General features: G+C 43.1%; 1 protein-coding gene across 1 annotated transcript in view; it reads left to right on the forward strand.

Moving 5' to 3' along the window:
• Positions 1-2,639: 2,639 nt before the first annotated feature.
• Positions 2,640-26,174, forward strand: part of LOC115775288 (uncharacterized) — a 106,299-nt gene continuing 82,764 nt past the window's right edge. Inside the window, exons 1-2 of the mRNA XM_030722845.1 lie at positions 2,640-2,718; positions 19,039-19,122. Of these exons, the coding sequence (XP_030578705.1) occupies positions 2,672-2,718; positions 19,039-19,122 (131 nt within the window). The 5' untranslated portion in view covers positions 2,640-2,671. The remainder of the gene's footprint in view (positions 2,719-19,038; positions 19,123-26,174) is intronic.

Raw genomic sequence — 26,174 nt, forward strand, 5'->3', positions numbered from 1 at the left:
TAATGCAACAATAGGAAGTGACATCATCTTGCTAGGAACTGTAGTTTTTTATTCTTGAAGGCCTCTCATAGCTCCACTGGTGCTGAAAACTAATGTTTGACTATTCTGAATACAAGTAGGGCTGCAACTATCAATTATTTTAGTAATCAAATATTCAATTTGTTACTCTGTCAATTAATCAAGTAATTGGATAAGAAATAAGTTTTCCTTTTAACAGTTCATCTGCATAATTTAACTTCCGTACTGCAGATGTTTCTCTGTGTGAAATAAACAGGGTGGATGGAGCAGCTACAAAGTTCTCTTTTCTTCATGCTGCTGATCAGGTGGTTGATGAAGGACCTCCAGCTGTTTCACCGTAAAGGTTTTAAGGTGATTACAGGAACAAGAGCTCCTTTCACTCCACCTGAGCTCACGGTTTCTGCCTCTTTGCAGTTGCTGTGCCTGCAGTCTGACGGCACATAAAACAGCTGCTGTTGTGTTTTTGTTGTAAAACTGGGGGCAGAATGAGCTTAATGCTGCAGTGCTTTTTATTCACAAGCATCCTCCAAATTACGTTTCTACTGCAGCTCTATTTTTAGATAAAAAATATTTTGACGGAGCCTCTCGGTACTGAAGGGGGTGGAGGGGGGGCACGGAAAGAATGCCAGTGCTAATGGCAGCCCCTGCTAGCAAACTGTGGTTGTAGATCTGTTCTGGTGGCTACAGCTGACATAAAGAAAAAATAACAGCTGACATCCTCTACACAACACACGCGTGCACATTCAAACACGCACACTCACAGCACAGAGCAGTGAAGCTGTGGAAAATCCTCTAAGCAATGATCCACTCATGTTAAAGGGTCAATTTATTTTTTTCCCAAATGACGGAAATTAGTTGAAGCCACTGAGAACTAACGTGGATGAAATGCTCCGCTTACACGGAGACACCTGAGTTGTAGAGTTGAAAGGAAACATCGAAGCAACAAATTTGTGTCGAGGATTTTTAATAATCAAGTTGAGTTAATCCAAGAATCGTTGCAGCCCTAAAATTTGCATTAAATTTTCAGTTTGTGTATCAAAATACATGAAGGTTGGTATTTACCTTTCATGCTGGGATTTTTTTTTTTGTTGAATAGGAAGCCTGAAATTTTTTCCTTTGATCTTCATTTTCCCTCTTACTTCTCGCGTTCATCCCGGTTGTCATTTAATTGCCATTTTAATTTCTGTAGCCCACGAAATCAAGTGCACACACGACCAAACGTGCACATTGTTAATGAAACTGTCCGTGCTCTGTGGTAGATTGCAAACTGCAGCGAAATGATGCAGGCGCAAGCGGCGATAATAGCAGCGATAGGGGCAGAGTCTGCGAGGTGCGCTCCTTTGAGAGGCAGAGGAGCGCAATCTTTGTTGGATCTGAATTAGTACGATTTGCATCCAATAAAAGCAAAGATGTTAACAAATTAACTGGACAATATTCTGGCAATTTAGTGATATTTCCAGAGCTGTGGTCTTGACTGGTCTTGAAATAAAATCCTGAGTCCGCAAGGTCCGAGTCCATGACAAGACCGAGACCAAATGCGGTCGAGTCCATGACAAGACCGAGACCATCAAAAAGCGGTCTCGAGACCAAGACCGATCTCAAGTACTACAACACTACAGCCTACACCTGGGGTCTTGCCTGGTGTGGTAGACCCCAGCCTCTACTGATCTTGTACTCAGAGCTTGCTCTTGTGCTGCCGTGATTAGTGCCTCTGTGCTGTCTGTCAGTCCAGCTTTTTCCAGCCATTGATAGGATTTCTCTATGTCCACCACTTCTTCTATCTGCCGGTGGTACATGCCGTGCAGAGGCCTGCCCTTCCATGACGGTTCCTGTTCTTCGTCGTCTTCTTTCTCGGGTTTCTGATGCCTGAGGTACTCACTAAGCACGTGATCCTTTGTGGCCATCTTCCTGATGTACTCATGGATCTTTGTTGTTTCATCCAGGATAGCGGTTCTGACACTCAGTAGTCCTCAGCCTCCTTCCTTCCGCTTTGTGTACAGTCTCAGGGCGCTGGATTGGGGTAAAACCCTCCATGCATGTTAAGGAGCTTTCTTGTCTCGACATATATATATATATATATATATATATATATAAAGATTTTTTTGTGGTTATGCCTCTGGACACCACCACAGGCATGTCAGATTTGATTTCAGATGTGACTGAGGTGGACTTTCAGCTTTAATTATGGGGGCTGACCAAATATTTTGTATTAATTGTTTAGGAATTACAGCCATTTTTAATAAACAGTCTGCCATTTTAAGATGATTGTGCCAGAGTGATGATGGCAGATTTAAGTCTGACAGCACTGGAATGCATAAGTGATGTAATGAATAGAGTAGCAGCTTGAATATCCAGGAAAGTAGACAGATGAGTGATTACAGATGTGCTTTATTGAACTTACATATAAGCTTCATTGCTAAACTGTCAAAATACAGTATTGATCATTGAAATCAGCTTTATTATAAGTACTTATAAATGAATATTTCAATGGCCTATTTAGAGGTGCCACCAGAGGAGAGAGAAAAGCTTCTTTAGATTACTAAAAATGATTTTCTCTGTCTCTGTTAGAACTGATTAAAGTTGCTTGTGGCCTCATTCTTGTCCTCATATCCACAGGACCTTTTCACATATCGATTCTGGTCGTGATTCTGTGATGAGTTCTCGATCCAAGGGCTTGTTTCCATCCTTTCCTTCAGATGGGTAAGATGTTACTAAGTTGTGAATGTAACATTAATTTGTTCAGTGCAACATTTCATAAGGTTTGTGTACAGACACAGCATGTTAGTTTTCAGTGTTCTTGGATAGTGTTTTTTACCTCTTAACAAATGAATTCAACATTTAAAAATTGCATTTTGCATTTACTAAGGGCATATTTTTCTAATATTAAAATTTGTTTGATTATTTGAAACATGTACATCTGACAAATATCCAGGAAGGGGGCACATAGATTTTCACAGTACTGATGAGTTTAAATACCTGTGGTCAATCATCCAAAGCAACAAGTCTGCTGCTTTGGACGGTGAAGAAGAGAGTGCAGGCAGGGTGAGATTTATTATTTAAACTGCAAGAATGTCTGAAAGACATAAAGGCCTGGATGATCTCTAATTTTCTGCTTCTAAATTCCAATAAAACTTAAATTATTGTTCTCTTCCCTATATAGCTTAGAAACATAGTGTCTAACCAGATCCTTACTCTGGATGGCATTACTTCCAGTGTAACACTGTGAGGAATCTTGACCAGTCATTTTTACCAGGATATGTCCTTAAGTGCACATATTCAGCAAACATGTAGGACTGCTTTTTTGCATTTACACCATATTTCTAAAATTAGAAACATCAGAGTGATGCTGAAAAGCTAATTCATGCATTTGTTACCTCTAGGCTGGATTATTATAGTTCATTAATATGAGGCTGTCCTAAAAGCTCCCTGAAAAGTCTTCAGCTGATCCAAAATGCTGCAGCTAGAGTACTGACAGGGACTAGAAAGAGAGAGCAGATTTCTCCCATATTGGCTTCTCTTTATTGGCTCCCTGTTAAATTCAAAATAGAATTTAAAGTCCTTCTTCTTACATACAAGAGCTTGAATAATCAGGCCCCATCGTGTCTTAAGGAATTTATAGTGACATATCTGTCATGTACATTGTGGCAGGCAGGTTTTAAGACCCCAGTGCAGGACTCAGGACATGCCTGAACTTTACCATCAAATTTTATTAGCTGGAAGACGGGAAAAAACTGTACGGAGCAAGCAGAGCAAACTGCAAAGCTCACTTGAACAGAAATAGTCATGGACAGGAGAGCAAAGAGAAGGAAGAGCACAAAGCAGATGATCCAACAGAGAACTGAAGAAAACAGAGATAATATATACACACCCCAAAAATCAGGAAAATAGGACACACCAGGAAGCACAACTGAACAAAATTTGCCTGACAAGACTAAGGAAGCTAACAAGGGAAACAGGGTTCAAATACAAATAACTAAAACCAGGAACTGAAACACAGATATCTAACTAAGAATCAAAACCAGAATTTGAAAGTCCAAAAGCAAGAACTCCCACACCCGAGACCCAGGACCACTACATTATCACACCAACAGAGCACTTTGCTCTCAGACTGCTGGCTTACTTGTGGTTCCTCGGATACTTAAGAGTAGAATGGGAGGCAGAGCCTTCAGCTTTCAGGCCCCTCTTCTGTGGAACCAGCTCCCAGCTTGGATTCAGGAGACAGACACCCTCTCTATTTTTAAGATTAGGCTTAAAACTTTCCTTTATGATCAAGCTTATAGTTAGGGCTGGATCAGGTGACCCTGAATCATCCCTTAGTTATGCTGCTAAAGACCTAGGCAGCTGTGGCATGATTGTTGTGGTTTGGTGCTATATAAATAAGATTGAATTGAACTGAATATTAACTTTGAACACAGGTTTTGAGAAGCCTTACAAACAGTTGTGTGTGCGTGTGTGTGAGCGCGCGTGTGTGTGTGTGCGTGCGTGTGTGTGTGTGTGTGTGTGTGTATAAACAGTTTATGAATATATGTATATATGTATTATGTACAGTATATAAGTATATATGGAAATCCCAGCTTGCCCATATTGGCAGTCTATTTTTCCCTCCAAGCTCGGGTCCTCTACCAAAGGCCTGGGAGCTTGAGGGTCCTGCGCAGTATCTCAGCTGTTCTCAGCATTGTGCTCTTCTGGACAAAGATCTCGGATGTTGTTCCAGGAATCTGCTGGAGCCACTCTCCCAGTTTGGGGGTCACTGCCCCGAGTGTTCCGATTACCACGGGGACCACTGTTACCTTCATCTTCCACATCCTTTCCAGCTCCTCTCTGAGGCCTTGGTATTTGTCGAGCTTCTCGTGTTTTCTTCTTCTTGATTTTCCCGTCACTTGGTATTGCAACCTCTCCTTCTTCCTTTGTCTGTCCATCACTACGATGTCCAGTTGTTTAGCCATCATAAATTTGTCTGTCTGCATCTGGAAGTCCCACAGGATCTTAGCTCTGTTTTTCTTAACCACCCTGGGGGTGTGTCCCATTTTGATCTCGGGACTTCCAGGTCATACTCGGCACAGATGTTCCTGTATACTATGCCGGCCACTTGGTTACGCATTCCATGTATGCCCTGCCTGCTAGCATCTTGCACACTGCCGTTATGTGCTGGATTGTCTCAGGGGCATCTCTGCACAGCCTACTAGTGTTGTAGTCAAGACCGCCTAACCCGAGACCGAGACAAGACCAAGACCAGAGGGTATCGAGACCGAGACAAAACCAAGACCAGTGCCTGATGCTATATGACATAATATAATGTGAAAAATTATAAAAATTACTTCTCAAATTGATCTGAAAGATCCACATTCCCATAAAATCACCCTGATATTAAATACTCACAGTTCAAATAAATGTAACCATCTTTATTTAATACTTCTGGGTGACTTCCCTCATTATCACAGAATGTAAAACAATTATTCATAGTTTATGTCACGGTTTGATACTGAGGACTGAAGCAGACGCAGGGTGGCGGGTTTAGTGCAAGGTTTATTTACAGTGAATCAAAAGCACAGAGCAGGCAGGCCAGGAACGGGGGGGGGGGGGGGGGGTGGGGGGGGGGTGAGAGACTCCGGAGGCAAAGGTGGAGAAAGGAGCTTCGGGTGCGGTGTGGCGGACAAGCACAGAGGTGGACACTGAGGAGAGGGATCCGGTGGTGAGCTTCCCAGAGATCTCCGCTCGACGGGCAAAAATCTGAATACAAGAAAACACAGGTAAGTTACGGGGTAAACGCAAGGAGCTGTGCACATCAAGGAGCCGAAACTAACTGTTTCACAGTCAAACGATCCAGCGACAAATGACAGCCTACTGCCAGTGTAGCGGGTGTATTTAAAATGTTAAGATATTTTTTTATATTCCACAAAGAATCCATCCCCTGTTATTTGGTTTTGTTGTTATTTTTCATATATATGTATGTATTTGTTTTCTATGTTATGTTTTGGGAGCTTTTATTTTGTTATGTCACTTCGACTTCCTTCCATGTCACTTCCGGTGGTTTCGGGCCTCCCTCTCCTCAGTCGCAAGAGGCGCTGATGAGAGGAGGTGAGGTTACGTTCGTCCTTCTGGTTATGGAGTGATTTAATGTGTTAGAAGTGTTAAAATACGGCTCAAACCTTGCTTGTTGTGCTCATAAATTAAGTGTTGAGACATTGTTGATTGTTTTTAGTGTGAATCCCCTTTTTTTTTGTGAGTACAGCACTCGATTGGCAACAAGCTAGTATTAAGCTAGGCTGCAAGAGCATACAGGCAGCTTCTCATGTGTTTGCCGGTTTGTTCTCTAGAGGGCGTGCATGCAGAAGCTCCATGAGGTCGCTGTACTAAATTTGCGTTTATATTCACACAGGTATGTGAGCTCCCTTTTATTTATAACATGTATATTTGTTTTTGTTCATCTTTTTACTCTTTTGAACTTACTGTATAATTATTTATGCTCTTGTTTGCTGTTTATTCATTGTTCTGGAAAAAGTTCATATAAACAGTTGCCACTGTTGTGTCAGGTATAGGTTGTCCCTAAGAATTGTTTTGTTAAATTATTACTATATGATCACAAAACTGTGTATTTTTGTTTATGTATTTCCAAGTTTTTATGTGTTTTATAAGATGTGCTATCATAGCGCACACCTCGTCAGTCGGCAAGAGGCGCTGATGAGAGGAGAGGGCGTGCATGCAGAAGCTCCATGAGGTCGCTGTACTAAATTTGCGTTTATATTCACACAGATGTGGGAGAATAAACCTGCCTCAGTCGGCAAAGAAACAGACGACCCTTTAATTCTTTATTGCCAACACAACGCAGAGGTTGCCGCAGCCTAGAGTGCAGAGGCAGTGTGGCGCCGGTTACAGTGGTGCCGTGACCCGGATCCACATCGCTTCAGATTGGTTCATCGTGTTTCCTGGAGCTGTGGATCAACATCAGATTGGTCACCAGAGGTTGCTGTCACAGATATATTTAAGTTGATGTCTGTGTGTGGTTATGAGTGCTAAGAGTTCCAGAACAGTTCACACGCTGTGTTTTGTGCAGTAGTTTTGTGTTTTCTATTTTTGAGGTGCATTTCATTTTTTTTTGCATTGTACATATAGTGCAAACTCATATATGTGATTGATAAAATGGATGAGGGAGAAGCTCCAACTGTCTGTCCCAACATTGCCATAGGAAGAGGGAGGTTAATAGAACGGTTGCCTGCTACACCAGTTCATAGTGCAGGTTCCCCAGCTTTCTGTTCCACTCGTATACTTGGGCGTACACCTTGTAGTAGTGGTAAAGACAAATCATTCTCTGACCCCACAGCCATGGTTGACCCAGCATTAAATGACTTGATAACCCAAATTGCTCAACAGGTGGGGCAGACCATTCGGGATCAGTTAAAGGAGGAATGTGGGGAAAGGGAGAACAGAGGCACACAAGCTCAGAGCAGTGTGAGCCAGTTACCCAGTGAGCCTACTTACCTTAACCTGAGTGGGGCGAAGCTAGTTCTCCAGTCAGATGCGAGAGAACCCCCAATCTTCAGAGGAGATGGGTCAGATAAGCATACGGTCTGTGAGTGGGAGGAGTCAATGAGAATGTATTTCAAGAAACGAGCTGTGCCTCTTCAGGAACAATACCCAGAGCTGATGTTCAAGTTAATGGGTAAAGCTAAAGACATTGTAAGGATAACTCTGAGGAGCAGTCCATCATTAAAGCCTCAGGAGAATCCAGATGTCATCTATGACATACTCAGGCAACATTTTAGTGACATGACCTATTCATGCATGCCCATGGCTGATTTCTACAGCACAGTTCCAGTCCCAGGAGAAACCCCTGTAGAATATTGGGTCAGACTGAATAAGGCAGTTGATTCAGCGGAGGAGGGTTTGAAAAGGCTCGGACGACGCATAGAGGATCCATGCCAGGAGGCAGCCATGATGTTTGTAAAGCACTGTCCTGATCCGACCCTTGCTGCTATTCTGAAGCTTAAAGCCCCAGATAAGTGGACAGTCAGTGAGATTCAGGAGCACGTGAATCGCTACCAGCTTGAGATGAAAGAACACATGCTTTCTGAATCAAAGTCCCCGACACCAGTTAAGTCTAATGTCCAGGTATCTGCGGTTGATGGTCTAACAACACCAGTGCATCGAGGGGAGACACAAGTGCAGGCTGTGACTGAGACAGTCAAGACCCCTTGTAATGACAGTTGCCTGAAAATGCTAGTTAGCGTTTTTGACCGTGCTCTCTCACAAAACAGCCAGGCTATAGACAAGCAAATACCCTCTGGTCAAATTCACCACCGATCCTGCAGAGTGTGCCAGTCCTCAGAACATTCCACTCTCACACATTGTAGGCAGAAACACCTATGCCTAGCGTGCTTTGAGCCAGGCCATATTAAAAGAAACTGCCCTCATCGCCCGATTGTTCAAAGGCATCCTGCCTCCCAAACCCCAGGCCCCCAGCCGTTAAACTAGCTGGCCCGCATTGGGTGAGGGGATGTGTGGGCACAGATGAAGAAACCCTCAGCAGTGACAATATTGAACAGCACTACAGAAAAGCATGTGCAGCAGTGCCAGTTGGTGCTAAAGTGATAGTACAAAATACACACAGAGTCGGCCCTTTTGACGAGCTGTTTTACACACCCGTCAGTATTAACAACAAACACCATGTGCAGGGCATGCTTGACTCTGGCTCCATGGCCTGCACACTCATGAGCAAACAGAGCAGAAGATGTTGAGTGAGAGTATGTTGCCTGAACCCACTCCTTTGACTCAAGAAATTGTGCTGGTAGGCTGTGGTGGTGCACTCAGTAAGCCCAAATGCATGTATGAGGTTGAAATGAAACTGTATGGTGAGACCTGTGTGGTTCCCATCCTTGTAGTGCCAGGTCAACGAGATGATTTAATCATAGGCACAAATGTCATCAGGTTTCTTATGCGTCAACTGAAAATAACCAGTGACTGTTGGCACTTAGTCTCTAATGGCAACCTCCCTCCAGAGTGTGAGCAGTTCCTTGACTTCATGGCCAACTCATCTTGTTGGAAGGGTGAGGAACTCCCAGACAAGATTGGCACAGTCAAGCTCCAGCAGTCAGTCACCCTGTTAGCAAGACAGGAACATCTAGTTTGGGGTAAGCTACCAAATAAGGTCCCTATGTCACCAGGAAGTACAGTGATTATTGAACCCACCTCATCCAAGTCCATGCCCCGTAATATAATGGTTGGCCGCATTATCACACCATTGTGGGGCGATAGATGGGTTCCCATGAAAGTCACCAACCTGTCAGACAAGTCCATCACTCTAAAGAGAAACACAAAGCTGGCTGATGTATCCCCTTGTGTTGCCGTGGAGGATTTTGGAGTTTTCCAGGGCATGTGTCAACCTGCAAAATTTGAGGAGGAGGAGAGGAGTGATAACACCAAGCCCACAGATCTCAAACAGAGGCTAGAACAGGTTGGACTTAGTGAAATTGACATTGCTTTGTGCCATGCTGGTCCAGAGGGGAAGGAAAGGTTGGTCAAACTGCTCGAAAGCTACAATGACATTTTCTCCAAGCACACACTAGACTGTGGAGAGGCTAGGGGCTTTGTACATCGCATCAGGCTCACTGATGAGAGACCATTTCGCATCCCCTATCGCAGAGTGCCGCCAGCGCATTATCAAAAGTTGCGACAAGTTTTGTCTGAGATGGAGGAACAGGAAATCATAAGGAAGTCAGTGAGTGAGTATGCTTCACCACTGGTGTTAGTGTGGAAAAAGGATGGCGGTTTGAGAATCTGCACTGATTTCCGGTGGCTGAATGCAAGGACTCTCAAGGATGCACACCCACTGCCGCATCAGTCCGACTGTCTTGCTGCTCTGGGTGGAAACATCTTCTTCAGTACCATGGACCTGACCTCAGGGTTTTATAACATTCCTATGGCCGAGGAAGATAAGAAATACACAGCATTCACAACCCCAATGGGATTGTATGAGTACAACAGGATGCCTCAAGGTCTCTGTAATAGCCCTGCATCATTCATGCGAATGATGCTCAGTATATTTGGGGATCTGAACTTCAGCAGTCTATTGTGTTATCTTGATGATCTGCTTGTGTTTGCTCGAACAGAGGAGGAGGCTTTGGAGCGGTTGGAGACTGTGTTTCAACGGCTGCGCCTCCATAACCTCAAACTGAGTCCCAAGAAATGCCATCTGATGCGATCTTCAGTCAAATTCCTGGGTCACATCATAGATGGTAATGGAGTGGCTGTGGATCCAACAAAAGTTGAGGTCATAGCAAAGATGACAAAGACTGACCTGATGGAAGACGATGGCTGCACACCATCAGTGAGGAGGATCAAATCATTCCTGGGAATGGTATTCTATTATCAGCATTTCATTCCTAGCTGCTCTTCCATAGCTAAGCCTCTGTTTTCCCTCACTGCTGGACAAAAAAGGAGAGGGAGAGTCAAAATGAGTACCAATGCAGGTGTATACAGAAAGCTGAAGCCTTCTGATTGGACAGATGAATGTGACGCAGCTCTGTTTAACCTGAAAGAGAGACTGTTGAACTGTGTTCTCACACATCCAGACTTTTCCTTGCCCTTGATATTGTCCATTGATGCTTCACTGGATGGGCTTGGCGCTGTGTTGTCACAAGTGCCTACTGGACAACAGAAAGCCCGTCCGATCGCTTTCGCTAGTAAGACCTTGAGCAGCTCTCAAAAGAAATATCCAGCTCACAGATTAGAGTTTCTGGCCCTGAAATGGAGTGTATGTGAGAAGTTCAGTCACTGGCTAAAAGGTCATCCTTTTACAGTATGGACAGATAACAACCCTCTCACATACATTTTGACAAAACCAAAGCTCGATGCTTGTGAGCAGCGCTGGGTGTCCAAGCTCGCCCCCTACACATTTGACCTGAAACACATACCTGGCACCAAGAATATTGTTGCTGATGCTCTCAGTAGAGACCCGTTTGCAACAACAGTCAGCCATCGGCTGATCACTGAGCAGTATAGTCACCTTCTTGCTGAGTCTGAGACTATCAGCTCTGATGGTGTTCAAAACACCTTCCGCTTAAAGGTCCAGGGTCAGCGAGTAAGCAAGTCAGCTTGCCGTGCTATGGAACGACAGCTTGACAGTTCCCAGCCCCGGTGTGAAGCCATGGATGCCAAGGCGATCTTGGATATGCATGATGAGTGGGTCCTGTCTGCTGAGACAAGAGCTGTGGAACTGATCCAGTCAGTTCAGGATCTATTGCTCTCAGGGCAGGATACTCTTCCTGCGTTCACTTTAGAGGAACTCCAGCGCAGCCAGGAGCTTGACCCCACTGTCTCTAAAATCATACCATTTGTCACCAGAAGGAGGCGACCTTCCAGGCGTGAAAGGGCAGGATTTGATGCAAAAACTATGGTGCTGTTCAAACAGTGGGAGAGGCTCAAAATCCAGAATGGAATCCTCTATCGGATTACAAAAGACCCGATTAGCAAACAAAAGAGACATCAGTTTGTTTTGGCCTGACAGTCTTAAAGGGAAGGCACTGCATGGTGTTCACACACATCGCAGGGCATCAAGGGCAGACAAGGACTCTGCACCTGGCAAGACAGCGGATCTTTTGGCCAAAGATGGAGTCTGACATAAAAGAGTATGTTCAAATGCTGTCAGAGGTGCATCCTAGCCAAAACACCAGAACCGTCTGCTCGAGCCCCACTGGAGAGCATCAGAACCTCTGCCCCTATGGAGCTGGTGTGTCTGGATTTTTGGAGCGGCAGAGGACAGCAAGCAGCGCTCAGTGGATGTTCTTGTCCTTACAGATCATTTCACTAAGTTAGCTCATGCTTTTCCTTGCACAAACCAGACTGCAAAACAGGTGGCAAAGAAACTATGGACCATGTTTTCTGTGTATATGGTTTCCTGAACGGATTCACTCCGATCAGGGGGCGAATTTTGAAAGTGAACTGATAGCAGAATTGCTCGACTATCAGGAGTTTCCAAATCACACACCACAGCATATCACCCCATGGGAAATGGAGGGACTGAGAGGTTAATAGGACACTTGGTAACATGCTCAGATCTTTGCCCCTCCAAGAGAAACACAAGTGGCCTCAACAAATACAGACTCTGACGTTCGCATACAATGCAACAGTGCATGAGACCACTGGTTTTGCCCATTCCAACTTATGTTTGGCCGCATCCCACGGCTCCCTGTTGATGTGATGTTCAGACAAGTGTTTTGTGATCCTGCAGTGTTGATCACAGGAGCTATGTGAGAACACTCATGTCGCATCTTCATGAGGCAGCTAGGATAGCTCAAGTACATTGCTATAAGGAACAAGACAAACAGGCAAAAGGATACAACAAAAAAGTAAAGGGTACTTACCTGAACATAGGAGACAGAGTGCTCATTGCAAACAAGGGCGAAAGAGGAAAGAGAAACTCGCTGACAGGTGGGATGCCAACAGTGTACACAGTCAAGGACAGGAATGTTACAAACTCACACATACAAGTTGGCGGACGATAAAGGCAATATTAAGGTGGTGCATCGCAAACCTAGTCCTGGATATCAGCTTCCTGCCTGTGGTTACAGCTGAAATGTGTGACGTTGGATCGGAGGAGGGGTCATGTACATCAGACTGCTTAGATTCCCTGGTTGAGGAGGATGTAGAGGACAGAGTAAGTGCTTGGATTAACTCGGCTGATGATGAGAGTCAGGAGATCTGAGTGAGGGACTCTCAGGACTGGATCAGTCAAGTCAGGGTTACTGGAGGGATTTCTGCAGATGGTTTCAACTCAGTGTTCCACCAAAGGAGAGAACTACTCTGAGAGAGACACTGACCTGGGCAGCTTGGTGGCAGAACCAGACCTACACGACCCATCTCTATGGAGACACAGCTAGAGACTTCAAATGTTCAGGCAGAACAGTCAGACATGGGTGATGGCACACAGACCAAGTCACTACTCACAGCTCCAGTCACTGACACAAACCCACAAGTAAAAACTTGCCAGCAGGTCTAGGGGATGTGCAACGACACGAGCTGGTAGAGTTAGTAAGAGGGGTAATCGACTCATAGAGTCTATGGTTCAAAGGCCTTCTTGATTTGAGACAGTTGACAAACTCTCTTAGTAGAAGATCTCCGTCTCTTCTTACACTGTTCTAGAAAATAATCCAGATGCTCAGAGATCCTGTATTGTTTTTTTTGACTGGACAATGTTATTATTGAAAAGTGGCTGGGACTGTGTGGTGTAAACGGCATCATATCAATCTAAGAAAGGCTCAGGCTTGATCACCCTTGTGCTCTTTCTGAACCTATTCCATAGGTGGCTTATACAGCTGAGACTAGAGCTTAGACCTCAGAGTTTAAATCCCATGTCAGGTAACCGGAGACTGTGTGATCTTGTCCCTGTGTGCTAGCTGGATTACTCCTGTGTGGTCTGGATTTTGGTGAAATCAAGGAGGGGTGGATGTAGCGGGTGTATTTAAAATGTTAAGATATTTTTTTATATTCCACCAAGAATCCATCCCCTGTTATTTGGTTTTGTTGTTATTTTTCATATATAGTATGTATTTGTTTTCTATGTTATGTTTTGGGAGCTTTTATTTTGTTATGTCACTTCGACTTCCCTTCCATGTCACTTCCGGTGGTTTCGGGCCTCCCTCTCCTCAGTCGGCAAGAGGCGCTGATGAGAGGAGGTGAGGTTACGTTCGTCCTTCTGGTTATGGAGTGATTTAATGTGTTAGAAGTGTTAAAATACGGCTCAAACCTTGCTTGTTGTGCTCATAAATTAAGTGTTGAGACATTGTTGATTGTTTTTAGTGTGAATCCCCTTTTTTTTTGTGAGTACAGCACTCGATTGCAACAAGCTAGTATTAAGCTAGGCTGCAAGAGCATACAGGCAGCTTCTCATGTGTTTGCCGGTTTGTTCTCTAGAGGGCGTGCATGCAGAAGCTCCATGAGGTCGCTGTACTAAATTTGCGTTTATATTCACACAGGTATGTGAGCTCCCTTTTATTTATAACATGTATATTTGTTTTTGTTCATCTTTTTACTCTTTTGAACTTACTGTATAATTATTTATGTTCTTGTTTGCTGTTTATTCATTGTTCTGGAAAAAGTTCATATAAACAGTTGCCACTGTTGTGTCAGGTATAGGTTGTCCCTAAGAATTGTTTTGTTAAATTATTACTATATGATCACAAAACTGTGTATTTTTGTTTATGTATTTCCAAGTTTTTATGTGTTTTATAAGATGTGCTATCATAGCGCACACCTCGTCAGTCGGCAAGAGGCGCTGATGAGAGGAGAGGGCGTGCATGCAGAAGCTCCATGAGGTCGCTGTACTAAATTTGCGTTTATATTCACACAGATGGGGAGAATAAACCTGCCTCAGTCGGCAAAGAAACGACTCCTTTAATCTTTATGCCAACACAACGCAGAGGGTTGCCGCAGCCTAGAGTGCAGAGGCAGTGTGGCGCCGGTTACACCAGCTTAAGTAACGCAGGAGGATGAGCTGATCGGCAACAGGTGTGGAGATTGCTGCTCCGAAGCCGGCCCACGAGGGAGGAGACCTCCCACAACTCCAGAGGGTCGTGCCCACCAAAACACACACCAGAGAGAAAGAGAGAGAGAGAGGAAAACAAACAGAAACACAACCAATAAATAGCCGGGACGTGACAGTTTATCACAATACTCTTAAACTGTTTTCTGCCTTTCATAAACAATACATAAAGTTATATTGTTTTTAAACAACACAATCTTTACAAATGTGAACGCTATTTCAAAACCACATAGCTAAATGTGTTAAAAATGGCAAAACAATCATCAACAGTAAAAACTAAAGCTATAAGTTTATCTCATATACAGATTAAAGCTGCAGTATGTATCTTTATGAAAAAAAAATTTTTAATCAGTTTTTTACATATTTGTTAAAACTGACACCATGTCAGGACAGTATGAGATGGATAATCTGTGGAAAAAATCGAGTTCCTCCACCTCTTCCCTGAACTGCTCCCAGTCAAGAACAACCAATCAGAGCCAGGAGGAGGGTCTTAGCACTGTCAGTCACTCCTCGTGTGTGCTGCTCAATGTAGTTGTGTGCGATACTTCAAGATTTGGCATCGATGTGATTGCCAAGTGAATAGAGGGCCAGTATCGCCCATACTGATACAGACACTTTTTAATAATTATGAAGAATTTTCATGAAGTTTAACTGGTTTGAGGTTTTTTTTCCTTTGGATCATTAATTAGTTAAAACCCAGGATAGAATTGGGCAAAGTTTATATGTAAGTAGAAAATACTTTATCAAAATAAAAGTTATTGTTCTGAAACAATAGAACATTAACAAAACAAATTTCCCCATAGATTGATGTCTGGATTTTTTTATTTATTTACTTATTATTTTTGTTAAAAGAAGTGTACCAAATCATCACTCAAGAACAAATGGAAACTGTTTTCCAGGTAATTGTTCAGAAAGTATAATACATAAATTTAATAAAAATGTCCCTTCGTTCACTAATTTTCTAGATTTTTTTTCTTAAATAAACAAGCTGTACAAATTTAAGTTTAATTTTGCTTTAAATGTTTCATAGCAAATTCCTTTTTTCCCCCCAAGTAAAATATGTATGTGTCACATGACAGTATAACAAACCACTGTGGGGAGGGGAGGAGCAAAGTGTGCCTGCTCTGTGCTGTGACAGGAGCGACACTTAGACAGTCAGCCTGCATCTGTGATGAAACCGCAGCACTGCACACAAGAGAGAAACTGAAGCCAAAGTATCGATCTCATTACACTGATATTGATCAATACCAATATCAAAATTGGTATTGATATTACTGATATTAGAATTGATCTGCCCACCACTAGCTCAATGTACTAATGGTGGAGAAACAACTTACTTATCTGCCATCATTGGTAGCCATGGTAACTACAGGGGTTAAGCAAGAAATATTTTTCAGCCAGCCTAACGCTAATACTAATAGTAAGCTAATGCCTAAGCACTAAATGCCGCTTCCACTTGTTAACTGAGTGACGGGGCCTACGATGTAACTGGAAACCACTCTGAAGCCTAGGCAGTAATCACAGTCTTTGTGGATGTGTAGTTACATTTATCGAGGTGTATGTCAGGTTAGGTTCAGAGAGGACTTTCAGTTATGTATGAAGGACCAATGCAGAACTCTAAATCAGACCTTATTAGATCGATAGAGTGATAAATTTTTGCATATAATCCAGAAAAGTTACATTTATATATCAAGCATTTAATGTGTCCCAGAGTGCCGTCTCCTTCCCACTAATGTGTTTGCAGAAATCACATAAAAAAAAAAAATACACAACAAAACATATCCAGATTTTTAACAATCAGCTGCTCAAAGCATTTCCTATATTCGAATATCAGCCACATGTTGTGAGCATAAATGATCACTTTTTAATGCAACAATAGGAAGTGACATCATCTTGCTAGGAACTGTAGTTTTTTATTCTTGAAGGCCTCTCATAGCTCCACTGGTGCTGAAAAACCTAATGTTTGACTATTCTGAATACAAGTAGGGCTGCAACTATCAATTATTTTAGTAATCAAATATTCATTTGTTACTCTGTCAATTAATCAAGTAATGGATAAGAAATAAGTTTCCTTTTAACAGTTCATCTGCATAATTTAACTTCCGTACTGCAGATGTTTCTCTGTGTGAAATAAACAGGGTGGATGGAGCAGCTACAAAGTTCTCTTTTCTTCATGCTGCTGATCAGGTGGTTGATGAAGGACCTCCAGCTGTTTCACCGTAAGGTTTTAAGGTGATTACAGGAACAAGAGCTCCTTTCACTCCACCGAGCTCACGGTTTCTGCCTCTTTGCAGTTGCTTTGTGCTGCAGTCTGACGGCACATAAAACAGCTGCTGTTGTGTTTTTGTTGTAAAACTGGGGGCAGAATGAGCTTAATGCTGCAGTGCTTTTTATTCACAAGCATCCTCCAAATTACGTTTCTACTGCAGCTCTATTTTTAGATAAAAAAATTTTGACGGAGCCTCTCGGTACTGAAGGGGGTGGAGGGGGGCACGGAAAGAATGCCAGTGCTAATGGCAGCCCCTGCTAGCAAACTGTGGTTGTAGATCTGTTCTGGTGGCTACAGCTGACATAAAGAAAAAATAACAGCTGACATCCTCTACACAACACACGCGTGCACATTCAAACACGCACACTCACAGCACAGAGCAGTGAAGCTGTGGAAAATCCTCTAAGCAATGATCCACTCATGTTAAAGGGTCAATTTTTTTTTCCCAAATGACGGAAATTAGTTGAAGCCACTGAGAACTAACGTGGATGAAATGCTCCGCTTACACGGAGACACCTGAGTTGTAGAGTTGAAAGGAAACATCGAAGCAACAAATTTGTGTCGAGGATTTTTAATAATCAAGTTGAGTTAATCCAAGAATCGTTGCAGCCCTAAAATTTGCATTAAATTTTCAGTTTGTGTATCAAAATACATGAAGGTTGGTATTTACCTTTCATGCTGGGATTTTTTTTTTGTTGAATAGGAAGCCTGAAATTTTTTCCTTTGATCTTCATTTTCCCTCTTACTTCTCGCGTTCATCCCGGTTGTCATTTAATTGCCATTTTAATTTCTGTAGCCCACGAAATCAAGTGCACACACGACCAAACGTGCACATTGTTAATGAAACTGTCCGTGCTCTGTGGTAGATTGCAAACTGCAGCGAAATGATGCAGGCGCAAGCGGCGATAATAGCAGCGATAGGGGCTGCGAGGTGCGCTCCTTTGAGAGGCAGAGGAGCGCAATCTTTGTTGGATCTGAATTAGTACGATTTGCATCCAATAAAAGCAAAGATGTTAACAAATTAACTGGACAATATTCTGGCAATTTAGTGATATTTCCAGAGCTGTGGTCTTGACTGGTCTTGAAATAAAATCCTGAGTCCGCAAGGTCCGAGTCCATGACAAGACCGAGACCAAATGCGGTCGAGTCCATGACAAGACCGAGACCATCAAAAAGCGGTCTCGAGACCAAGACCGATCTCAAGTACTACAACACTACAGCCTACACCTGGGGTCTTGCCTGGTGTGGTAGACCCCAGCCTCTACTGATCTTGTACTCAGAGCTTGCTCTTGTGCTGCCGTGATTAGTGCCTCTGTGCTGTCTGTCAGTCCAGCTTTTTCCAGCCATTGATAGGATTTCTCTATGTCCACCACTTCTTCTATCTGCCGGTGGTACATGCCGTGCAGAGGCCTGCCCTTCCATGACGGTTCCTGTTCTTCGTCGTCTTCTTTCTCGGGTTTCTGATGCCTGAGGTACTCACTAAGCACGTGATCCTTTGTGGCCATCTTCCTGATGTACTCATGGATCTTTGTTGTTTCATCCAGGATAGCGGTTCTGACACTCAGTAGTCCTCAGCCTCCTTCCTTCCGCTTTGTGTACAGTCTCAGGGCGCTGGATTGGGGTAAAACCCTCCATGCATGTTAAGGAGCTTTCTTGTCTCGACATATATATATATATATATATATATATATAAAGATTTTTTTGTGGTTATGCCTCTGGACACCACCACAGGCATGTCAGATTTGATTTCAGATGTGACTGAGGTGGACTTTCAGCTTTAATTATGGGGGCTGACCAAATATTTTGTATTAATTGTTTAGGAATTACAGCCATTTTTAATAAACAGTCTGCCATTTTAAGATGATTGTGCCAGAGTGATGATGGCAGATTTAAGTCTGACAGCACTGGAATGCATAAGTGATGTAATGAATAGAGTAGCAGCTTGAATATCCAGGAAAGTAGACAGATGAGTGATTACAGATGTGCTTTATTGAACTTACATATAAGCTTCATTGCTAAACTGTCAAAATACAGTATTGATCATTGAAATCAGCTTTATTATAAGTACTTATAAATGAATATTTCAATGGCCTATTTAGAGGTGCCACCAGAGGAGAGAGAAAAGCTTCTTTAGATTACTAAAAATGATTTTCTCTGTCTCTGTTAGAACTGATTAAAGTTGCTTGTGGCCTCATTCTTGTCCTCATATCCACAGGAACTTTTCAGATATCGATTCTGGTCGTGATTCTGTGATGAGTTCTCGATCCAAGGGCTTGTTTCCATCCTTTCCTTCAGATGGGTAAGATGTTACTAAGTTGTGAATGTAACATTAATTTGTTCAGTGCAACATTTCATAAGGTTTGTGTACAGACACAGCATGTTAGTTTTCAGTGTTCTTGGATAGTGTTTTTTACCTCTTAACAAATGAATTCAACATTTAAAAATTGCATTTTGCATTTACTAAGGGCATATTTTTCTAATATTAAAATTTGTTTGATTATTTGAAACATGTACATCTGACAAATATCCAGGAAGGGGGCACATAGATTTTCACAGTACTGATGAGTTTAAATACCTGTGGTCAATCATCCAAAGCAACAAGTCTGCTGCTTTGGACGGTGAAGAAGAGAGTGCAGGCAGGGTGAGATTTATTATTTAAACTGCAAGAATGTCTGAAAGACATAAAGGCCTGGATGATCTCTAATTTTCTGCTTCTAAATTCCAATAAAACTTAAATTATTGTTCTCTTCCCTATATAGCTTAGAAACATAGTGTCTAACCAGATCCTTACTCTGGATGGCATTACTTCCAGTGTAACACTGTGAGGAATCTTGACCAGTCATTTTTACCAGGATATGTCCTTAAGTGCACATATTCAGCAAACATGTAGGACTGCTTTTTTGCATTTACACCATATTTCTAAAATTAGAAACATCAGAGTGAGGCTGAAAAGCTAATTCATGCATTTGTTACCTCTAGGCTGGATTATTATAGTTCATTAATATGAGGCTGTCCTAAAAGCTCCCTGAAAAGTCTTCAGCTGATCCAAAATGCTGCAGCTAGAGTACTGACAGGGACTAGAAAGAGAGAGCAGATTTCTCCCATATTGGCTTCTCTTTATTGGCTCCCTGTTAAATTCAAAATAGAATTTAAAGTCCTTCTTCTACATACAAGAGCTTGAATAATCAGGCCCCATCATGTCTTAAGGAATTTATAGTGACATATCTGTCATGTACATTGTGGCAGGCAGGTTTTAAGACCCCAGTGCAGGACTCAGGACATGCCTGAACTTTACCATCAAATTTTATTAGCTGGAAGACTTGGGAAAAAACTGTACGGAGCAAGCAGAGCAAACTGCAAAGCTCACTTGAACAGAAATAGTCATGGACAGGAGAGCAAAGAGAAGGAAGAGCACAAAGCAGATGATCCAACAGAGAACTGAAGAAAACAGAGATAATATATACACACCCCAAAAATCAGGAAAATAGGACACACCAGGAAGCACAACTGAACAAAATTTGCCTGACAAGACTAAGGAAGCTAACAAGGGAAACAGGGTTCAAATACAAATAACTAAAACCAGGAACTGAAACACAGATATCTAACTAAGAATCAAAACCAGAATTTGAAAGTCCAAAAGCAAGAACTCCCACACCCGAGACCCAGGACCACTACATTATCACACCAACAGAGCACTTTGCTCTCAGACTGCTGGCTTACTTGTGGTTCCTCGGATACTTAAGAGTAGAATGGGAGGCAGAGCCTTCAGCTTTCAGGCCCCTCTTCTGTGGAACCAGCTCCCAGCTTGGATTCAGGAGACAGACACCCTCTCTATTTTTAAGATTAGGCTTAAAACTTTCCTTTATGATCAAGCTTATAGTTAGGGCTGGATCAGGTGACCCTGAATCATCCCTTAGTTATGCTGCTAAAGACCTAGGCAGCTGTGGCATGATTGTTGTGGTTTGGTGCTATATAAATAAGATTGAATTGAACTGAATATTAACTTTGAACACAGGTTTTGAGAAGCCTTACAAACAGTTGTGTGTGGTGTGTGCGTGTGTGGTGTGTGTGTGTGTGTGTGTGTGTGTGTGTGTATAAACAGTTTATGAATATATGTATATATGTATTATGTACAGTATATAAGTATATATGGAAATCCCAGCTTGCCCATATTGGCAGTCTATTTTTCCCTCCAAGCTCGGGTCCTCTACCAAAGGCCTGGGAGCTTGAGGGTCCTGCGCAGTATCTCAGCTGTTCTCAGCATTGTGCTCTTCTGGACAAAGCTCTCGGATGTTGTTCCAGGAATCTGCTGGAGCCACTCTCCCAGTTTGGGGGTCACTGCCCCGAGTGTTCCGATTACCACGGGGACCACTGTTACCTTCATCTTCCACATCCTTTCCAGCTCCTCTCTGAGGCCTTGGTATTTGTCGAGCTTCTCGTGTTTCTTCTTCTTGATTTTCCCGTCACTTGGTATTGCAACCTCTCCTTCTTCCTTTGTCTGTCCATCACTACGATGTCCAGTTGTTTAGCCATCATAAATTTGTCTGTCTGCATCTGGAAGTCCCACAGGATCTTAGCTCTGTTTTTCTTAACCACCCTTGGGGGTGTGTCCCATTTTGATCTCGGGACTTCCAGGTCATACTCGGCACAGATGTTCCTGTATACTATGCCGGCCACTTGGTTACGGCATTCCATGTATGCCCTGCCTGCTAGCATCTTGCACACTGCCGTTATGTGCTGGATTGTCTCAGGGGCATCTCTGCACAGCCTACTAGTGTTGTAGTCAAGACGCCTAACAGACCGCCAACCCGAGACCGAGACAAGACCAAGACCAGAGGGTATCGAGACCAGAGAGAAGACCAAGACCAGTGCCTGAGTGCTATATGACATAATATAATGTGAAAAATTAAAAATTACTTCTCAAATTGATCTGAAAGATCCACATTCCCATAAAATCACCCTGATATTAAATACTCACAGTTCAAATAAATGTAACCATCTTTATTTAATACTTCTGGGTGACTTCCATCATTTATCACAGAATGTAAAACAATTATTCATAGTTTATGTCACGGTTTGATACTGAGGACTGAAGCAGACGCAGGGTGGCGGGTTTAGTGCAAGGTTTATTTACAGTGAATCAAAAGCACAGCAGGCAGGCCAGGAAGGGGGGGGGGGGGGGGGGGGGGGGGGTGAGAGACTCCGGAGGCAAAGGTGGAGAAAGGAGCTTCGGGTGCGGTGTGGCGGACAAGCACAGAGGTGGACACTGAGGAGAGGGATCCGGTGGTGAGCTTCCCAGGAGATCTCCGCTCGACGGGCAAAATCTGAATACAAGAAAACACAGGTAAGTTACGGGGTAAACGCAAGGAGCTGTGCACATCAAGGAGCCGAAACTAACTGTTTCACAGTCAACGATCCAGCGACAAATGACAGCCTACTGCCAGCTTAAGTAAGCAGGAGGGTGAGCTGATCGGCAAACAGGTGTGGAGATTGCTGCCCGAAAGCCGGCCCCACGAGGGAGGAGACCTCCCCACACTCCGAGGGGGGACCACCAACAACACAGAGAGAAAGAGAGAGAGGAGAGGAAAACAAACAGAGCTTCAGCTAGCCATTTATTAAAAGACTCAGACTTGACATGTAACATGAACTGCCATCTTAACTCTTTGTCTTCTTCTCCACACCTCCTACGTGGGCTCTCGTACAACACTGACACCTGCTGGTGACACCTTAGTTAACACTTATCATTACATCCCCCTTTTTTTTTTCAGCTGCTTAAAAGATTAGCTCAGTGTCACAGCAGTTATTCCTCATTCACATAGTCTTCACTAGCACTTACATATTAAACAGAATGCAACAACATACATGTTTCAGTAATGAACTTTCCTTATGTCTTGTAACTCAATGTATGCATATGGCTCAAAAGAAATATATTCAAGCTTGGTATTTTCAACACATGTCAACAAACAAACTAGCATTGGTCTTTAAAATTACACTATGACTCTTTCACTTCCTGTAACTGTAACCATTAGGAACACATTTTAACACATTAAAGTCAGCAACGCTTTACCACTTTCTTTACACAGTTAACCCGTTACTTCATTCATATTTGTTCTATGAGCCTCTCAGGTGGTTTCTTAGGTCGAGTGGACCTTCTGAGTGTTACAGTCACTGGCAATGATGAAGATTCACTGTGTTGCACTTCTGTCGCAACATTCTCTTGTTCCCATCCTGTCTCTTTCTCTTGACTCTCACCATTCTGAATCTTTAACAGACTCCTCCTGTTTCTCCTTAAAACTTGACCATTCTCTGTCTCGACAACAAACGATCTGGGTCCTACCTCTTGCAGTACAGTTGCTTTTCTGTCCCACAGCTCAGGACCATCAATCCTCACAACATCCTTTTCCTGCAGAGGCACCAGATTCCTTGCTGTTTTATCATAGTTCCTCTTCTGTCTTTGCTGGAGCTTCATTCTTTTGTCAGCCCACTTGTTGTCACTCCTGTAGCCATCCTTCCTTGGCATGTGAGGAAGTGTGGTGCGCAGTTTGCGACCCATGAGCAACTCAGCAGGAGATGCTCCACATTCCAGGGCAGTGGCTCTGTAACTCAATAAAGCCAGGTAAGGGTCAGCATTACATTCTCTCGCTTTTTTAAACAATCGTTTCACAACCTGGACCCCTTTCTCTGCCCGTCCATTAGCCTGCTGATACAAAGGGCTAGAGGTGACATGTTCAAATCCGTACTGAACTGCAAAATCACGAAACTCACTGCAGTCAAATTGTGGACCATTGTCACTCACCACACAATGGGGAATCCCATGTCTTGAGAAAAAACTTTTCATGTGTGTGATGACAGACTGTGCTGATGTACTGGAAAGCTGCGCTACTTCAGGATAATTAGAGTAGTAGTCAACCACTAGAAGATAGTCCTTTCCATGTAGATGAAACAAATCAGTACCTACTTTTTGCCATGGTGCAGTGGGAAGATCTGCAATCAGCATCGGCTCTTTCTGTTGCTTGTACCGATGTTTAAGACATGTTTCACACTTTTGAACCATCTCCTCTATATCTCTGTTGATTCCTGGCCAGTACACAGCTTCTCGCGCTCTCCTTTTGCATTTCTCCACTCCTAAGTGTCCCTCATGAATGCGTTGTAGCATGTCTCGACGCATAGACTGTGGAATGAGAATCCTGTTTTGTCTCAGAAGCAGACCATTAGCCACACACAAATCTGCACGCACAGGATACCAACCCGGACAAACACCTCGTGACCATCCATTCTGGCTCAGGTGAATTACCTTTTGCAGTTGCGGGTCTTTCGCCGTCTCCTGCGCAATTTGCTGTAGCATTACATCTGATGCCGGGAGAGAAGCAGTCACCATGTTTATGTGCATTTCAACATCAACAGACACAGGGCTACACTGTGTGTCATCACTTGGAGCTGGTGCTCGTGACAGTGCATCCGCCAGAACAATGTATTTGCCTGGTGTATAAATCAGTTCAAAGTCATACCTTTGTAGAAACATCATCAGGCGTTGAATCCTGGGTGACATGTCATTGAGGTTCTTTTTTCTGATTGCTATGAGCGGTTTGTGGTCAGTTTCTACTGCAAACGTTGGTAAGCCATAGACATAACTGTGAAATTTTCCACAACCAAACACTAAGCCCAAAGTCTCTTTTTCAATCTGAGCATAACGTTGTTCAGTCTCTGTCATTGACCTTGATGCATACGCTACCGGCTGCCAACTGTCCTCTTGCATCTGTAGCAAGACAGCTCCTAAGCCATCTTTTGAGGCATCAGTGGAAATTTTTTGGCCTTGTTGGATCAAAGAACGTGAGCACTGGCTCAACAGCAACAGTCTGCTTTAATCTCTGCCATTCGTCCTCATGTCGCCTTGTCCATTCAAACACCGTGTCGTGACGTAGCAACTCTCTAAGGCATGTAGTCTTGACAGCTAGGTTAGGAATGAACTTACCTAGGAAATTAATCATTCCCATGGCTCGCAGTACACCTTTCTTATCAGTAGGGGCTGGCATGTCAAGTACAGCTTGCACTTTTGACTGATCAGGTTCCACCCCTGCACTTGTGATCTTGTCACCCAAAAAGGTCATTTGCGTGACCCCAAAAAGGCATTTGTCCCTGTTCAGTTTGAGTCCATTCTTTTTGACCCTCCCCAAGAGTTTTTTCAACCTTTCATCATGCTGCTGCCTTGTTGTTCCCCAAACGACCAAGTCATCAATGTAGACTCTGGTACCTTCAAGACCCTCAATTACAGATTCCATAGCTCTGTGAAAGATCTCTGGAGCAGATTTGATGCCAAATGGAAGCCTCAGAAAACAGTAACGCCCAAATGGTGTGTTAAAGGTGGTATATTTGCTGCTTTCTGGGTCCAGTCTCAGTTGCCAGAATCCATGTGAGGCATCAAGTTTACTGAAGAACTTAGCTCCAGCCATCTCACTCATGATTTCTTCTCGTTTTGGAATCTGATAATGTTCTCTTTTGATGTTTTCATTGAGATCTTTAGGGTCAAGGCACACTCTAATGTCACCTGTATTTTTTTTGACACATGTGATAGAGTTGACCCAGTCTGTAGGCTCTTCCACACGCTCAATGACACCCATTTGCATCATTCTTTCCAGTTCTTTTTTTAAAGCTGGTCTAAGTGGCGCTGGTACTCTCCTTGGAGCATGCACTACAGGCTTGGCATTTTCTTTCAGCTGAATTTTGTAAGTTTGGGGCAATGTTCCATGTCCTTGAAACACAGAGGTAAACTTTTCCACTATAGCAGAAGTCCCTTCACAGTGCTGCGGTGTACCACTTTTATTTTGTTCAGCTATCTCCAGGCTGTCTGTGTTTATCTGGTAAATCCTTTTAACCAGACCTAAGTCTTCTGATGCTTTGTCTCCTAGCAGCGATTCATGTCCAGCAGGCACAATGGTGAACAGCAGGTTGTGCTGTTTGCCTTTAGCTGTCACCTTTAGATTACACCCCCTTTTGTTTGAATCGGCTGATTATTATAAGCTTTCAAAGGAGCGATTTTTTCTGCAAACCTTTTAGGCTTCTCTTTCAATGTCTGGAAATCCATTTCACTAATCAAGTTAGCCTTGGCTCCAGTATCAATTTTGAATGTCACCACCGTCCCATTAACTAGCAAAGGAACAGTCCATTTATCATTAGCTGCTACATTAACCATTTGGCTTACATCAGCTAAGGACTGCACAGTCACATTTTCACCATGTGACACCGTCTTTATGAAAAAGGTGTCACTCAAGTCATCACTGTCATCAATGTCTTCCTGGACTGTATGCACGCTTTGTTCCTTCCCCTTTGAGAAACACATTTTGGTGAAGTGAT

This window comes from Archocentrus centrarchus, unplaced genomic scaffold (assembly GCF_007364275.1).
Source record: "Archocentrus centrarchus isolate MPI-CPG fArcCen1 unplaced genomic scaffold, fArcCen1 scaffold_101_ctg1, whole genome shotgun sequence".
In the NCBI taxonomy this organism is placed as follows: Eukaryota; Metazoa; Chordata; class Actinopteri; order Cichliformes; family Cichlidae; genus Archocentrus; species Archocentrus centrarchus.